Source organism: Lonchura striata, chromosome 8, assembly GCF_050655825.1.
Source record: "Lonchura striata isolate lonStrDom1 chromosome 8, ASM5065582v1, whole genome shotgun sequence".
Classification (NCBI taxonomy): domain Eukaryota; kingdom Metazoa; phylum Chordata; class Aves; order Passeriformes; family Estrildidae; genus Lonchura; species Lonchura striata.
In genome coordinates this window covers 30,612,374-30,630,070 of record NC_140710.1, presented here as the reverse complement: position 1 = coordinate 30,630,070, position 17,697 = coordinate 30,612,374, and the positions used below count along the sequence as shown (strand labels likewise).

Here is a 17,697-nt window from a genome sequence, read left to right as displayed (position 1 = left end):
CCTAAGATCCAACCTAAATTTCCCTTGGAGCTTCCCGTATTTCCATAGCAGCCAGCAGATGGGGCTGACTGCCCGGGACTGGCACAGCCGGAGCCGATCCCAAACCAGCATCCCGGGTCTGAAAGGGAGGAGGAAGGAGCAGTGGTGTGTCCCAGGAGCCTGGGCCAGCAGCGAGCTCCGGCAAGCATGGGCAGGAGGCAGAGGAGCAAACAGTGCATAAGCAACAGCACAAACCCCTGAGCCCATCCAGGTTTTTGACTCCCGTTCTGCTGGGAAGTTGAAAGAGTTAGCAGAGGTGTGGAGCTGAAAGCAGAGCTCTGACTGCTGCCTAGGGACCTCCATCCCACCCTGGCCTGGGTGCAGCCAAATGCTCTGCCATGGCTGCTGCTGGGGTCACCCTTTGCAGCCCCTGAGATAACCAGCTGTTATGGTTTTGTATGGGAGGCATTAAAGAAGTGGTATAAAACTTTTAGCTACTAGACAACTAGACATGTTTCTGTGAAAAACACGTGTAAAAGACAAAAGAAGCTCAAGAATTTTTTTTTTTTTTTTTTTCCTGACTTAGGAACAAGTAATAATGCTTGTTTCAGCTGGGCTGGGCCAGATAAGTCCTGTTGTGGAGCTGGGCCCTTCTCTAGGGAGCTCACTGAGCCTTGTTGGGTTTTATTCCAATTCTTATTACTATTTATTTTAATTACTATTCATAAATTTTTCTTTATACCCTTTTAAAGTTTTAAACCTACTTTACCTTTCTCCTAATCCTATCTCACAACAAAAAAGAAGTACATTAATAATTAACCAACACCAAACCCACCACGCTCTTTAGTGTGTTAACCACGAAATCTCAAAACGAACAAAATCTCAAATTAACAAACCAAAACCACTACACGAGGGAAGCTGCACTGTGCCAGACAAACTCTGAGGTGCATTCCTGCCCCAGCCAAAGCTCAAGAGAAGCCATCAGGCCTGTGGGGGAGGCAGTCACCTAAGAGGTGCTGCAGCACAGGGGACAGAGCCCATTGCTGTTTGCCCCAAAGCGATTAAAGAGCTGAGTGTGGCTGTCAGCACTTCCACTGCCTCGCCAAGGTGGGGCCCAGCCCTGGGAGCAGATGTAGAGCAGTAATCCTCAGGTTCCCCAAGGGACGCAGAGATTAACCCGGAACGCCCTGCTCTGAATCCCTGCAGGAGCTGTTTTGAGAGCTAAAGCACCACATGGATCCCCTGGCCTGCCCTTGTTACTGTCTTCTATGTGCATGGCCATCCTCTGGAGAGAGCTGCTTATCTGGCATGGATGCCACCCTGCTGCCTAGGACACTTCAGCTTCTCCTTTCCTGACCAGAGCTGGTGCTTCTAGCAGTTTTCTCTGGGATCTTACAGGGGCTTTATTGCCAGAAAAGGGACTATAAAATTATCCCTCTTCTTTCTTCAAGCCTTGTGACTTCTAGAGGCAATGCTCTTCTAGTGAGATCACATTTGGGTGGGATTCATCCTCTACTTCTCCCATGCCAGACAAAGACTCTCTGAAGGGGATCTCCTTCCTTGCAGTGACTCTCAAGTTACATTTATCCTCATAATTAATGTTGGTCCAGCACACAGGCAAAAACCCAGCCTGTGCTCATCTAGGTTCCTTGATTCTTTATCCCCTCCTGGCACAGTTTTTCCTGCCTCAGGATATGATTTCCCAGTTAGGATGGCACGGTGCATCCAGGCCTTGAGGAGCTTCAGGAAGTCATTTTATTTGTAGTGGATGTGTCTCTGCCAGTGCCTGGGAACACAGCTCTTGTTTGTATGTGTGTCATTCCAGTGCTGGCAACAATGGCCATGGGAATGCTGTCTGCCAGGCAGGCCTTTAGTCATCCATTGTGTCACTGCTCCCTGTGCAGTGCTGGGCAGCCACTGATGGGCCACAGGACCTTTGCTGGAGGGACTTTCCTTATTTCCTGTTGTTCTGCTTCCCTTAAATTCCTCATCTCTCTCCAGGCCCATGGCATTGTTCAGAGTGGGCTGGCATCTTGTTTTGGTGTCTGCTTGTGCTGTGACCTATGGAAGCTGTGAAGGTGACATTAACTGCGAGGCACGCATGTCCTTTCACGGCTTTGTGTGTTTGCTGCTTGGCAAGGGGATGGAGTTTGTGGCGTAACTTAGCACATTCCTGATGAACCCAGCTACCCGGGGTAGCTTTTTCACTTCTGCAGGCTGACAGACTGGGGAAGTTAGAAACAAAATTCCTCCGAAAGTCTCAGACAGGCAGTGTTAGATTTGGGGTGAGTGTTTCTGTGGGCCTTGGTGACACAGACAGTGTAAGACACAGATTGGGTTTGTGCCTTCTGTTTTTATAAGCCACCAGCCACCAAACAAGCAGTCATTCACCTGGGCCTGGCTGAAGCTGCCTTGCAAAACTCCAGTTTTTAAGGAGTGGGCTGGACCCAGCATTTGGCCAGTATTTCTCTTGAGAAGATAAGCCACTGCTCTGAGCTCTGGAGGCTGCACATCCCTGCAGGGATTTTGTGCTGTGCTGAGGGCTGGCACAAGGACTCTGGAGCAGCAGCTCCTGCAGGATTGGTGTCGTGATCCAGTCACCACAACCTGCTCTGGGAGCTGTCAGAGGATATTGGGGCCAGGAGGCCAGGCTGCAAGCACTGTGTCCGTGCAATGCAACGTTCTTGGGCCTCTGTGAGTCTGGTTTCTGTCCTGAGCCTTGCTGCTGTTTGGATTCCTCTGGTTCTTGCAGGGGGCTGGATCCTCTCCCTGCTCGTGTGTGGCTGGTGGTGGGTGTTTGGTGAGGGGTCTGCAGCCCATGCAGACCTAGAGGAGCAAATGGTTGTGACGAGCTCTTGGTCAGGGACAGAGGAGCCCACAGGTTTGCTGCTCCCTGGGAGCCGTAACTCACACCAAATGAGAAATTCAGCCTGGGCCTGCCCAGCCACAGGCAGGACAAGTTCCTGTTGGCACTAGGCAAGAGGAGCTTGGTGGAAGGCAGGGAAGCAGCTCCCAGAGCCCAGCCTCTCACAGCATTTGCACAGTTGTCCAGTGGAGCTCCCTAGCCTGGTTTATGGCCACTCTCCTGCACACCTGTAGGAAGAAACAATCAAAATTGCAGGTTAGATTTGACCAGTGGAGTCAAAACCTGCTGGATGGTTTTTGCTACTCACCTGGCACTATTAAACCTCACTTAGAAGGGACACACACTTGGCCAATGTAGTTCAGCTGTGGCTCCACAGAAAGAAATCTGCAGCCCAGAAAATGTTTCTACAGCTGATGATGGCCAGTGCTTTTTCCAGCACAGGGAAGCTGCTGCCAAGAACAGGACAGCGTGCAAAAAGCACAAATGCCTCCTAAGCAAGGCAGCAGATGCCCCTGGGCAGCTGCCAGCAGGTTTTCTACCTGCCTTCCTGCTTCAGGGAAGGACATTCCCTGAAAAGCCCAACAGTTGCTTTGACTTTCAGCCTGGGCCAAGTGGGACCTTCATCATCTTCTCGCCTCGCCAGCTGCCATGAAAGCAGCGATGGCAGGTGTGAAATTGCAGGTGACTTGCTTGCTTCTGGCACTCCAGCGCTGTCATTTTTGGCTTTTGACAGCCTCTGAGTGGGCAGTATGAGGGAATCACGGTGAATTCATGCCTTCTGGAGCAGGCCTTGGGCCATGGAGCACTTGGGTGGAAGGAAAAGTGTTAAAGGGGAGGTAAGAAAAACTTTGTTCAGAGCTTATTCCATAGGATGATTTCTGGGAAAGGAGGGGCTGCAATCAGGCAGGATGTATTCACTTCAGGACCTTGGGAAATCAAGCTCAGGCTGGCCCAAACCAAGGTGAAAATGCAGCAGGAAAAAGCAGTGTCCCTGCTTTACCTCATCTCGTGTCAGTGCAAACAGTGCAGATAACATGAAAATCAGACATGGTGGAATGCTGTCATTGCACGAACAACCAAAATATCCCGTGGGGAAATGGTACAGTTTGAGCAGAAGGGCAGTGGAGGTTGTCCTGGGAAATCCTAAAGAGAGAAAGGGCCCTCTGCAGTCCTCTTGGCATTTCTGCTGAAGGCAGCAGAGGAAAGCTCTGCAGGTAAGGTAGGAACTGCTGGCTCACTGTCAGAGCATGGGGAAGACCTCTGCTATTTCACAGCAGATCACTTTTGATCAGTGCAACCCCTGGAAACAACCAGATGCAGCAGAGTTCTTCTATTCTGTCTTCTAATCCTACAACTGAGTTTAAAATCTGCATTTTTAAAACTTACCAGGCATACAAAGTATCTTGTAAAGCAACTGAAACTGCTTGCAAATGTTGGGCTCTGCTGGAAAGAAATCAGAGATCCTCATTTTCTCCAGACTGTTATTTGTCCAGTTTGGCTGCATTAAATTCAGAAGTGGTTCCTTTAGTCACTGACAAAAGTGCTTCAAATGCTGCCAGACAAAGCTGCTAACACACACACACTCACAATGATCAGTCAAAGCTTTTGTTTTGTCACTTTTGTTTCCTGTTTGTTTGCATGCACACGGGGCACATTTTGGTTCTCAGCCCATTAATGATGAATGAACTCTCACAACATCCTTCCCTGCCTCCTAAGTGGGAGAAAGTCTTGCAGGTCAGCCTTTTTGTGGCAGAAATGGGTGATGGAGACTCCATAGACTTTAAAAGCACTTTATTCATGTTCCTGCATGAGCAGTGGAAATGGAGATGTTTGCAAACAGCAGGTATTCTACTTCCATGAAGTTCTAGAAAGTGATTCTGCCTTAGGGAAATGCACTGTGCAAGGAGGAATCATCTGGAGGAGTTTTAGGAACATGGGCTCCCCCAGATTTTTCAATGAGCAAAGTTAACTCTGAAGAGCAGATTTCTCCTGAGCTTACACCTGAGGAAAGAAGTTGCCAGAGGATCCTAGAAAATAGGATTTGAAGAGCCCTGAGAAGCTGTCTGCTACAAACCCCTGTCTCAGGCTGGGTTCTTCTGCAGGTGGAAGCTGGTGCTGTGCACCCTGTGCAATAAGCAGGAGCTCTCTGACAGGAGCCTGGCTGGCTCCCATTGCAGTGGCACCCCATGTCTGAAAGGATGTTCCAAGCCAGGGGTTTGGGTGACTAAACCACATCCCAAAATGCCACATCTACTTGTTTTGTAAATCCCTCCGGGGATGGTGACAGAATGATGCAGAAGCCCTTAGAGGAGAGCTCTGGGACCTTCCCAGGAAGAGCAGAGGACCTGTACCAGGGGAATGACATGTCCTATTGTCACCCCCTGCCTTCTCTTTCTGCTGCTTGGTGGGAGACCAAACAGGCCTTTGCCGTGATCTGGGACAGCCATCCTTCTGTTCCCATGTCTCCAGTGGGAAAACCTAAGCCTTCAGGGTGTTTGGATGCTATGGGAACAGGTGCATTAAGGGACCTAAAAAACAACAGATCAGAAAACATATGGGCCTGCCCCAGCCCTTAATTAACCTAATTGCTGTAGCTTCCACCAAGGTCTGCGTGTTTTCCTGGTGTGGTTTCTGGTGCAGGCGAGCCCCGCTCCCCATGGCAGAGCAGACACAGAAATGACCCCAGCAGCCCCTTCCACCCCACAGGGGCCCTGCAGAGCAGAGCACTGCCCTAAAACCCAGCTGCTGGGCCCAGGCTGCAGGTTCTCCACAGCCCAACACTCCACAGGGTGCTGTGGCTTCTCTGGAGAGGGCCCTGGGGCATGGCATGGCTTTGGGAAGCTCACGAGGGCTCTCACAGCCCGCAGCTGGGGCTGGCCCCGTGGCAGAGTGTGAAAACTTTGGGCTTGGTTTGGGGTTTTGTGTGGTGGTAAAGTCTTTCTTCTAACCTGTGCTTCTAAAGAAAAACTCTGCAGCCTTTTGTTGTTTGGTTTCAAGGCAGTTTATTGTTAGTTATCTAAAAGATTGTTTTCTCTGGCTGCGGCTGTTTGGTCAGTGGCCCAGGCAGAGACACACACACACTTTGACATTCTCTCTCTGTCTGCTGTTTTCTTTTTCTCTCCCCCCACCCAGGGCTGCTGCTATCTTTTATATTATATATTACGTATTACATGTTTATAGTTTTCCCCTAATGCTTATTACTTATATTATAAGATGCATTTCTACTTTAAACTAATTTGTGAGTGCTAGCATTTCTAAGGACATGGAGGTAAGGAAGAAGAAGGAAGAAGAACAAGATTAGTTTACTTTCTTCTATCTTAGAACTTCTGACCCCTATGTATAAAGTAAAACCCCCCCTGTACAGGTGCTAAAACTCTCTTGTATAATATTAAAAAAATTTTTCCTCTGTTTTGTAACTACTTTTATTGTATTATTTAACCTTTTGTGACTGCTTGCTCTACTTTTAAAGTTGGTAACTCATTCTATGGCTTAAACTCAAAATTACAGCTGTTTTTAGCTGCCTGCTAGGATCTAAAATGCTTCTGACTAAGGCTTGGAACCTCTAAAAATGTCTGAGAGACATTTTGAGTTCTAACAGCAGAGGAGCCTCAGGCTGCAGGTGATGAATGTATTGAGCCAGCTGACCTGCATCTTCCATGGCACAGTGAAACCACTGGGTATTTAGAGAAAGAAACTGGTGCAAAAAGAACACAAAATGCTCTTTGGTTCAAGAGCACAGCTGGGCTGTGGTGCTTTCTTCATGACTTCAGAGCTAGGGAAAGGGTAGGCAAGAATCTTTACTAACCTCTTTTGTTGCCCAGACAACAGCAAGGTTTTTCCCACTTCAGAGTCACTCTCCCTCACTGAAAGTATTTGGAGAACAAAGTCATTGCCAGTTTGGTTAAACATTTGTCTTTCCATGGCACTGAGTTGTAAATAAAGCTGTTGTCCTAAAAATCCTACAGAGAACTAAGTTTCCCGAGGTTCCAAGATATCCTCTAACGACAATCCTTGTGCTGTGCTGCAAACTGAAATGTGAAATTGGCTGTCCAGATGTCTGGCAGGCAGCAGCCCAGCCAGCCAGACGGCTCTGTGCAAGGGAGCAGCTATTCCCACTGATGTGCTTCACTCCAGCAGAGCCTCAATCCTCACTGAAACTCGAGGGCTGGAGATGAGAAGCACAGCAGAAGGAGCTGCCTTGAGAGGTGCAGAGAGACAGAGAGGAGAGTGAGAGCAGTGTCTGATGTGGGCACATCTTTCCTGGCCAGCCAAGCCAAATGTTTATCACCTTTGGATTCACCGTGCTGCCCAAAAAAGCAAATCAGACGTGTAGTAGTGTTGGCAATCTCTGTAGGAACCTCCTGCCTGCCAGATTCTCTCTCCCCGCCCTCCCAGCAGGTGCCAGCTGGGTTTTTGCTTTCTTTCATCCTATGATTGTGTTTCGTCAAAGCAAGCCCAGTCAGGGGATGCAGAGCCTAAGGGCTTACTAAAATTAGACCTGATCTTTGGTCCTGTTTGCAAGTCGTTTCTAGGCACGGCGATGCCTGACACACAAACTGGCCAAAATCAGGGTTTGCAAGTCCTAAGTGCAGCTATGTTCGTGTCACTGTTTGCAAAGCCCTTTGGAGCAGCCTGCTAGGACATTGCAGCAGCACGCAGGATCTCGGCTCAGAGAGCCCCTGTGAGATAGATCTCAGCAGACAAGCAGCCTCCACATCCAGCTACCTGACACAGGAGAAGCACAGGGGATGCAATTTGGGCACAATCACACCAGGCTCACACAGTGCCCACTGCAGAGATCTCTGGGAGCAGCCAATGAACGAGATGTTCAGTCCCAATTAAGTTAATGGGGCTTAAACAAATCTTTCAAGTTGAATGCAGTGGTTTGTGTTTTAGTGGGTCTGGATCTTGCTAAAGCTTCCCTTCCCCCCTCATGCCACAGAGCTACTTAGATAACAGTGGTTGCTAAAGAGGAATTATGAACAGCAGTTCAAACCCAGAAGTGCAGCCAGAATACCTGTACAAAATACCTTCAAATAGGTGATGAATAAGCAACAGAGGCAAGGAGGAAGAGTAAAAAGTTTGGTTTGTGCCTGTTTTTACACTTAGAGTGTTTTTTGAATGAAGAGGACATGTGGATGTTGGGTCTCTGGTTTGGCTGATTGCCAAACATGCCATGGAAATCAATGCCCAGTTGGTATCTGACAGGGATGAACAGGACTGGGATGGAGCACTCTTTTAAGGATGTACTTGATAGAGCTGAAGGGATTCAAATTCAAAATAAATAAGAGTAAGTGATTCTCCATTCTTTATTCACCTGTCCTGGAGCCTGAAGTCCCAGAATCTCCCTCTGAGTTCCAGAGAGAGGCAGGGGAGATCCTGGTGTCAGCCCTGAAACTGGCTGCTCCTAGACTGTTAGGAGCTTCCTAGACCAAACCCAACCCCTTCAGTTCCACCTGAAAACAAATGGACAATCAGATCTGCTGAGCACCCTTCCAGGAAGCTTTGCAAGGCAGGCTTTTGTTAGACTCTGACTATAAAGGTCTACAACCTCTCATTTGATCAACAGACAACAGCATTTTTTTTCCCCCTCCTAACAAGGTTTCCTTAGAGATGGATCCACTGCTGAATCCCGAGTCTGCCTTGCATATTCTGGGGGACATCTGGTGTAAATTCTTCATTATTAGATTACATTAGTTGCAGCAATAATCATTCTCATGGGATTATTACATCCAAGCTTGTCTCATTGCCTTTATCCTTTCACACATTGTCTTTCCTGGTTCCCCTTCAAAGGGCAGTTGTGCGTCTATGTTGGAGCAAGAAATTAACTTGTTAGTAATTTATGCATCATTTCCTCCAGCCACATGTATTTAGGGCAAGATCAATAAAACAGAATAAGGAAGTGGGTGGGTATTGTCACCGTGGGGCTGAAATAATTCCTTTGGTATCACTCTAAATTCTTCCCTTGCACATGAGAACCCACAGTCCTGCCCATCATCAGTTTGTTTGGCTGGACTGAATCAACAGGACGCTTTGTGTGCTTGGAGAGTTCATGTCCTGCTTCTTCTGCTCACAGCCACACAAAGTGCCTCAAGTGAACATTTAAGATTTTGAGAGAGCCGTGTTTTGCAGCCTTTCTTATGGCTCCTGTCATGGAATTAAAGCTGTGCCATGTCACACTGGAGATTCATTTCTGGAGCAGCTCCATGCCCTGGCAGCTGCTGTAATGTGTTAGGTCTGAGAAAGGGAAAGGGGTGGGAAGAGGGATGTGAGCACCACAGCCCAGGAAATGTCACTGCTTGTGGGTGCTGGGGAGGCAAGCCAGAGTGGATCTGAGAGGTCATTGGCAGATTCAAGGGGATCTGGAGTCTCTGAGCAGTGATCTGACTGCTGGGCAGCCCTTTCTGGCTAAAAACAAAATAAAGAAACTAAGGAGTTTGGATCCATCTTACCCACAGCAGGGCAAGGATATAAGAGGGGCAATGCTTGTGGCTGATGGAGCACACTGAATTTCTAAAGAGGAGTCTCTTTTCTCACCTCCTGGCTTCGATCCAGACTGCCCTGCAGGGTTTCAGCTCCATGAGAACTTGAATTTGAGGAATTTGTTGTCGTTTCGGATTAAGAATTTCCTGAAAATGCGAGCGAAACCAAACCAGCGATTTGGCACCCTCTGCATGCCTGGACTCCCTGTGGCTGCCTGTCCTGCAGGAGGTGTCCTGGCACCTGGCACCGATGTGGAAGGGGCTGTGTGGCCTCACTTGGCTTTGGCAGTGCCCTGGCTGCTGATCTCAGCCGTGCTCCAGATCCTCAAAGTCTCTGGAGGGCAATATCTTGAGACCACTCTGCACTTTAGAACCTGCGTGTTTTGTTGCCGTGAACGTGGAGAAATCTAGAAGAGGGAGGTGGTTAAAATCCCCCAGCAGGTCTGGCTGGCACCCCAGAGGAATTCTTGGTGGAGCTGTGCTGGGCTGGGCAGCACACAGTGTGCAGGATGGGGCAGTGGAGGCAGAGCAGTCTCGCCCTTGTTGACACAGCCTGAAGGAGAGCACCAAGGAGATGAGATACCAAGATTATCACTTCAGACAGGGGAAAGGAATGCTGTTTGCCTGTAGCTCTTCTCCATCAGGACTGGCAAAATCCAAACACGAAGATGTCTATGCATGGTTAGAGAATGTAACAGAGATAAGTGAGCACAGGAACAAAGCCAGGGGCTCTATCTTCAGCACCAGAAAAACCGGTCACAGCACAGGCTGGTTGTTTTCTGAAAGCCTCCTGGAGACAAGGGTCTGTCCAGGTCACCTGCAAGAGCTAGGGACACTGCCCAGGAGTGTGTACAGAACATTGCTGCCTTCACACCTGCCCCCATTGTCCTCAGACATCTTCTGTGAGGCAAGAGCAGCTATTCTTGCTCTCCATGGGAGTCCAGTGGTGATGTGGCTGACACTGCCACCTTCTCGATGCTTGTTAGCAGATAGAGTTGGTGCAGATGAGAAAAAACAGTCAACTGGCAGAGAGGAGGAGAGCAGAACTGAGGCAGATGCTCAGACCGTATGGATGGCAGTTGTTGGCTTGGTTTCGTTCCTTTAGGAGCTGGGATGAGAAGTGGCTTCCAGGAGACACCTTGTCAGCAGAGCTGCTCTGGACCGACTGCTTGGCGTGGCAGGGCCCTTCCCAGGCAGCCCAGCCCTCCCCAGCCCTCCCCCTGGCATTGCAACATCCTCTGCTTTCCAAAGAGACAGGAGCCCGAAGAGCAAACACAGGAAACCCCAGCTCCTGGTCAAGGTCTGGGAGGTAAATTTGTAACTTAGGACAGATTGGGAAGATGCTGCTCTGTAATGTGTAAATACTCCTCTCTTTCTCCAACAGCCCGGAGCTGCTGAGGGAGCTGATCCCAGACCTCCCTTCATGGTTGAGTCTGCTGAAGAGACAGGACACGGGTTGGAAATGCAGCCGGGCATGCAGGCTCCTTATTCCCTGGAGACAGGACCCTTCCCTCACTTCTGTAAGTGCTGCCTGACCCCGGGCTCAGCTGTGGGCTGGGGGGCTGCGGGGGACACCACTGAGCTTGCCAAGAGCTGGGGGGTGTGCCCAGCCTCCTGGGCATGCTGCTCCTCTGGCCATCAGTGCCTGCTGAGAGCCCTTATGGGACTGGAATTTGGGTGCAGTTTTGGAAAGAAACCCTCGTAACACTGTGCTGTGCTCTCCACTGCAGTAGAGCTCAGACACTGGGAAAAGCTGTTTAACAGCAATGGTGGAGGTGTGATGGCACAGATGGGCTCGGGGAGGAGGTGGCAGCTCTGTCCTTGAAGGTCTCTGATTTAGGGCAGGGAGATGGGCAAGCTGAGCTTTCGTTCCTCTGTGTTTCTTCCAGACCCCTGAGCGTGTGTTTTTCTTCTGCACTAGAGGAAAAGGAAAGTTTTCAGGGCATGGAGGGGGACACTGTGTTTATTAATGGCTTATACTAAAGGAGGTCTGGCCATCAGCTCATAAAGGGTAAAAAAGAACAGGTGGCAGTTACTGGTAGAGCTCGTCAAGAGCTTTCCATGAGAATAATACTTTTAACAAAGTGATGGTTCACTAAAAACTGAACCTCTCCCTAGATAAATATTGATTTTGTCAAATATATTAAATATGTGTGTGTATGTACAAAGAGAGAGAGAATTCCACTGGAAAACTGTCTTAATGGCCTAATTAATTTCAGATCCCTTTGAACCTGATTTGGGTTTGACCTGATTCAATGTGTTTCACCACTTCTGCTGCATATGAGCTTTTTGAAATACGTGTGTATCAATATTCTGACCAAAAGAAAATATTTACTTGCCTTTATATTTTCCAAGTCATAAGAAATATAAGCCAGCTACCTCTCTTGCAACTTCATTAGTAAATATGTCACATATCCATATCAATATCAAGTTTAATTAGCATCAGCAGGCACACTACTTGCCTGATTCCTATACATCAGTGGCACAACACTGGAACTGATCCAGTCAGATGCAAAGTAATCTTTGCACAAGTTCTGAACTCTGGAAATCAAAACCAACCTGTGTTGGGCAGATGTGTAAGTAAAGGCCAGAGAGAAAATTATCTTCTTGTCTCTAGCTCTAAAAATCTGTCAGCCTACTTTCACCCCTCAGGATGAGGGAAGGCTGCACAGGATCCCTGCGTGGTGCTCAGCCCCAGTCTCAGTTTCAGGTTTAGACCCCAGCCTGCTGTCTGGGAGTGATCCACAAAGGATTTGTCACCAGCTGCAGCCAGCAGAGCCCAGAGATGGAGTCCAGCGTGTGCTGCCCAAACCAGCTGCAGGTACTCCCAGGCTGGCTCCTTCCCCTCTGCATCTGTCAATTAAGTGAGCATCCTTCCCATCCTGACTTTTCCCAGCTGACCTTTTTAAGCTCAGTTGCAGCTTCTTCCCCCTGACAGCTCTGAGGATTCATTCTGAACGCTGCAGAGGCAGTTGGTTTAGGGGAGAGGTCTGCAACCTTTCCCTTCCTCAGGGACCAGCTCACACACACCCAAACCACCGGCGGGGAGCTGGGAGGTGCTGCCTGTGCCATGGTCCTCTGCAGACAGCGAGCTTGGAGCTGCCTTTTGCACGAAAATAAATGTCTGGGCCAAGTCAGGGAGCTGGGAAATCACAGGGGACTGCAACGGTGGCAAATGGATTTGTAGAGAATTCTTAAAGCTTGACAGAAGGATCACATAGTGTGCGTCTGTATGTAAACTTTGAGATGAGAAATGTTGGCTTGGAAGTGTCCATGGACATGGTTAAGAGAGAAATGGAACTAGAAACAAGTTTCAAAGGATGGTTTTGTAAATAAGACTAGGTACTTCAGAGAAATAGAACTATGAAAGATGCACTGTAGTAGGACCCACGAGGGGTCATTTTAGATGCTTGGCTTTAAGGCATTTACAGCATGGTGTGGCAAAAGCTGATAGGCCAAGAAACACTTGTAATTAAGAAATAATTGGCTTCTGATTGTGATGGCGTGAATTATAACATCTGTATTGTCTCACCCTTCACTTGAGACTGGAAATGGAATAAAAGTTTTTAAAATGCCTCTCAGCTGCCCCATCTCTGGGTCAGGAAAGGGCTTAATCAGACATGGCACAACAGGAACAACTGCTGCTGCAACTTTCGTGTCACTCCAGTGACTTCCGAGGGAGAAGACTTTTCTTACTCGGCTCCTCCTTGCAGTGGAGATGGAACATTAAAAGCACTTTAATTAGCTAATGAGAAGGTTACTCCTTAGGTCAAACCTAGAGTGTTGTAGCAGGCATCACTGCAGTGACAGCAGTGGAGAAAGAGTGGGAATGTGTTTGTTTGCAGATGCTTTGTGCTTCAGCCAAAGCCCCAAGGACTTTTTTACCCACAGGAGGAGGCTAGAGGGTGGTTTGGAATTAGATTTCTCTCACCTTGCTGTGATGTTGGTTTCTTTCCTTGCTGCTGCTGCTTGCTGGGGTGGTTCAGAAGTTGAGCTGAAAGCCTTCACCGTGCGCCTGGTGTGATGCCTGGCTCTGTGAGTCAGACTGTTGGGCCAGTCTTGCCTGGGCTAAGGGACATCCTGGTGCCCAGGAGACCCTGCCTCGCTGGGCTGCCCCTGGGAGACCAGGAGCTGTCTGGAGCAGTTCCTCCGTGCCCTCTCCTGTGTCCAAGGGCAGTGCAGCAGCTCTGAAGGACCAGGATGCCAGTGCCTGCTCTGCCCTTGATGTCAGTGGCTGCTGAGCACATCTGTCTCTTCACACGAGCCCTTCTGCCCTGTGGGGATTTTGGGAAGATCTTAGTTGCTTTCTTGTTACAGTTTTTTTAATGGGAAGCCTTTGATACAGTTCTGGCAGGAGTTGCTCTCACCTCGGCCTGCTTCTTCTGAGCTTTCTCCAGAAACATTGCGGGTCCTGAACAGCACATTTTGGGGCCAGGTTTTGGATGGTCCATTACCCACCTGTGAGGGGTGGCAGAGGTGGCAGTGGCACTGTGGGGAGGCCAGGCTGCCTCTACTCCCACCTGGCAGAAGTCCTGCGCTGTTAAGACTTTTACAAGGGCTTAATCCATATTTTTTGTTACAGCTTATTTTACTCTGGTTATGTATGCATTTGTTGCTAGAGTAAATCCTCTGTTTTGAGTGTTTGGAGGAAGAAAAACATTACACTGCAGATCCTGTAGGAGAAGCTGAGTTCAGAGACTGAGACTGACTTGGGGGGAGATTCTTCAGTCCTTGGCACCAACCCTGCTGGGCTTGAGGGCACAGAGCCGAAGAGCACAAGGAATCTCAGTCTCCTTCTAAAAACAAACAAAATCTGAGTCTGCCACTCCTCAGCACCCTGGGGAGTCCGTGGTGTGTCTGCTGCAAACCCAGAGCAGATGAAGCTGCCTGGGGAGTTGGGCTGTCTTGAGGTGCAGGCTCACTCCTTCCCCCTTGGGCCCATTTCTTTGGGCTCCCCGGTGGAAAAGAAGGCATGGGAGCAAAGATGTCGTGTCTGGATGCTGAGGGCTGTGCTTTGCATGGGAGCCAGCAGGAAAGTACAGCACTGTTTTGGGAGGAAGGCTGCCTCCATGTTTGGCTGGCCCTGGAGGGGCAGCGAAGGGGTTAAAGCTCAGCCGCTCTGCCCAATCAGTCTGGCTTGCCTGTAATAACCAATTAACGAAGTGTAATTGTGCAAATCCATATGTGGCAGTAATTACCAGAGAGATTAATGGATTCCTTCCTTTCTAAGCGGACCCCACCGCAGCTTGCCAGCGTCCCCCCGCCACCTGAAAGGGCTCACAGAGGGGGGAAAGAGGGAGCTGCTCTTCCCTGGACACTCTGAGATGAAGCCAAGCGGACAGGGAGGCCCTGTGGGGACTGCCCTGTGCTTGTTTAAATAACCCTTTTCATCTCCCTGCTTTCCTTACGTCCAGCTCGCTGCTCCCTGCCTTGGACCCGGCCTCTGAGGACAGTTCGTGCCCAGCCTGTCCAAGCCCGGGCTGCCACGTCCCTGCCCTCCCCATTGTCCATTCATTCCCTGCTCCCTGCTCCCCTGGTTAGCCCTAATTGCTGCAGAATATCTCGTCTGTTTGCCCTCTTCTTTTGTAGCTTTGTTATTTTAGTTGCAATGGGTAATCCAGCAAACTGTTAAAGGCATACAGAGGTGAGGAGGGGACAGCAGGGTGCTGGGGGCAGGTTTGCAGCCAGGATGTGGGGTTTGTGTTTGGGGGAATGGCAGCACGCAGGCAGGCTGGGTCTGACACATGCTCTAGGGTGGGTTTTATTCAGGATATATGACCAGAGAAGCCAAGAGTGACCCTGGAGCGTGTGAATATTCCCCCCTCCCAATGCTCTGGGTGGTGAAACAGGGCACTGCTGAGGGAGGAGGGGGAGCATTTGTGGACCTGTCCCCTGGCAAATCACCACCTGGGCAACACAGACTCCTCCACAGCTGCAGCAGCACCTTGAGCACTTGAGATGCAAAGAGCCTTGTCCCACCCTGGTTGGATTTCACCCCCCATCACACACATCTGAGCGCTGCTGCCCCGTCGTGGGAGGGAGCTGGGAAGAGCTCAGCCCTGTTGCTGAGCTGGGCCATGCTCCCTGGCCCTGACAGGGCTCTCGTGCAGAGCCTGAGCCCTGGGGAGGGCTGGTGTGCTGGCTGGGGAGCCATCCATCACCGCCCGCACGCACAGGGCACACGGGCCCCGGGGCTGGCGGTGCCTGCACAGCAGGGGATGGGGCAGGTGGCTTCAGAGGGATGGCAGGGAGTGCTCACATCACATATCATGTCAAGCATCCTCCCTGCCTTCCTCTCCAGGCTGAAAAATGGATGCTGGGGTTTGAACCTGCGTCTGTGAGTTTATTTATTTGTTTGTTTGTTTGTTTGCTCTCTGCGTGTAGGCTGGGATTTGGATTTGGAGTAGCTCAGAGCTGTGTGGGCTGGGTGAGAGCTTGTCCTGGGTGTAAAAAGCACTCAGAGCCAGGCCAAACATCTGTCCATCTTAAAAATGATGGATACATCCAGGGAAGATAGAAGCAGAGTGAGTCCTTCCTCCAGCTGCCTCTGCCCTGAGCTGCTCAGCATCTCCCACCACTGATAACCTTGTGGTCCAGGACAGGCTGCCCCCACATCTGTAAGGATATCTGCACAGACATCCCTTCAGAGCACTTCTGGCTGCTCTCTGGCAGCCCTGGCCCCATCCACTGCCACACAGATGGTGACAGATGTAAATGACCTTTTTCTTACTGCTGACTTGTTGCAAAGGTCAGGAATGTGGCGGCTCCAAGGGAGTGGCTGTGCAAGGTGCCCATCAGAGACACAAGCAAGGTCTTCTCCAAGGAGTGTTACAGATGATGGGGGAGGTTCTGGGACATTCTTTCCTGAAGGTGATAGGAAGGCACAGAAAGGTGCAAATTCCTAGAGGAGTGGGAGGGGCAGAGAACACTGACTGAGATTCTGCTTTTGGGTCTCCTTGCCTGGGGTTCTGGGAGCCAGGCCACACAGACTGCTTGGCTTCCACCCAGGAAAAGGCAGCAGGGCTCCTCTTGGCCATTCCAAACGGGATTGCTTTGTTTGTCAGACAGGTGTGTCTCCTGGAGTCAGCTGAGGCCCTTGACTCTTTTAGCTCTTCCATTCCACCTAACCATGGGTTCATCAATACTCCCCTTGCTGCTTGGTTCTCCTGGGTCAGAGGTTCTGTGTGCCAAAGCATGTGGTAAATGCAAAGGTAAACGTGTTTCCTGGGTCTGCTCTGCCTGTGGGATCTTTCCTTTCTGAAAAGCTTCCCACTGGGCACAGGTGCCTGGGGGGATTCAGGGAGAAATACTCAGGGCACTGAGTATCTTGCACAGTCTATGATGTGCTTGAAGTGTTGGGTCCTTGCTGCCCTGCATTTTAGGTACCAGGGCTGCAAGGTTTAGTAGGTCGGTGTGATTTAAAAGCCTCATTACTTAAATGAGCCATGGAGACTAATCTGTGTGGACATGGCTTGGCTCTTAAATACCCAGAGTTCCTGGTGGGAACACTCCTTGGCCTGTGCTGATTCCCAGTTTCTGCTTAGGAACTATCTGATGGGAAGTGCCAGTCTTTGCAACCATCAGGACAGACCCTGGGACTGTGCCCTAGGACTGGTGAATTTATCAGCCTTTCAGAGGGTGTGCTGCTGGTCTGGAAAACTTAAGGCCTGAAAAGGGACAGGGCTCCAGATTTTTCAGCTGGGATATGTCTGGCTGGCAGAGGAGACAGCTCTGTGGAGAAGCTGATCTTTAGGGCTTGCTTTAATAAGCTGACTTAAGTCAGTGCACATGAGTGCAGTGCCAGTCCCAGGTCATTTCTGTGCTTCTGCTGTGTAGAGACTGCTCCTTCTGCTCAGAGACTTGAAAGGACAGGGCCAAAATGTGTGGCTGCTGCTCTTTTCTCTCCCTCTTTTTCTACTGCAAAAGGGTTGAGGGGCAAAGGGCAGATATTTGACAGCAAATGTCATTCCACATCCCTGCAAATTCTTCATGTGTTTGCTCCTTGCTCTTGGGCTGTCATGTGTGGTGTGGTCTGTCCCTGCCTTGATCCTGGGCCAGTCCTTTCTTTGGGGCATGGGGAATTTTGTCATGCTCCCACAGCTTTAGATACCAGTGGATTTTCCATTTGGTACAGGGGAACTTGTAGCTTTTGAGAAGAGAAGACGAAAGGCAATGGAGGGCATTGATGAGGGAAGGGATATGCACTGTAGCTGGCTCCTTACCCACCCCTGGGCTGCACAAGGCACCAAGGGGATTTAAACACCTTCTGCAGGGGAACCTTCCTTGCTGTAGAACATCTTGTCTGAGTTTCATGTTGTGTTTGTCTCCCTTTGGCTGCCACCAGGAGGTGAGTCTCAGGAGAAGGACAGC

At 49.8% G+C, this 17,697-nt stretch overlaps 1 protein-coding gene across 3 annotated transcripts in view; it reads left to right on the top strand.

The window, feature by feature from the left end:
* The first annotated feature begins 10,198 nt into the window (after nucleotides 1-10,198).
* Nucleotides 10,199-17,697, top strand: part of RXRG (retinoid X receptor gamma) — a 40,911-nt gene continuing 33,412 nt past the window's right edge. Inside the window, exons 1-2 of one of the 3 annotated variants that reach the window (XM_085586795.1) lie at nucleotides 10,199-10,627; nucleotides 10,712-10,847. In XM_085586795.1, coding sequence (XP_085442921.1) covers nucleotides 10,332-10,627; nucleotides 10,712-10,847 — 432 coding nt within the window. In that variant the 5' untranslated portion in view covers nucleotides 10,199-10,331. The remainder of the gene's footprint in view (nucleotides 10,628-10,711; nucleotides 10,848-17,697) is intronic. The other 2 variants (XM_077785235.2, XM_085586796.1) reach the window with 2 other exon arrangements.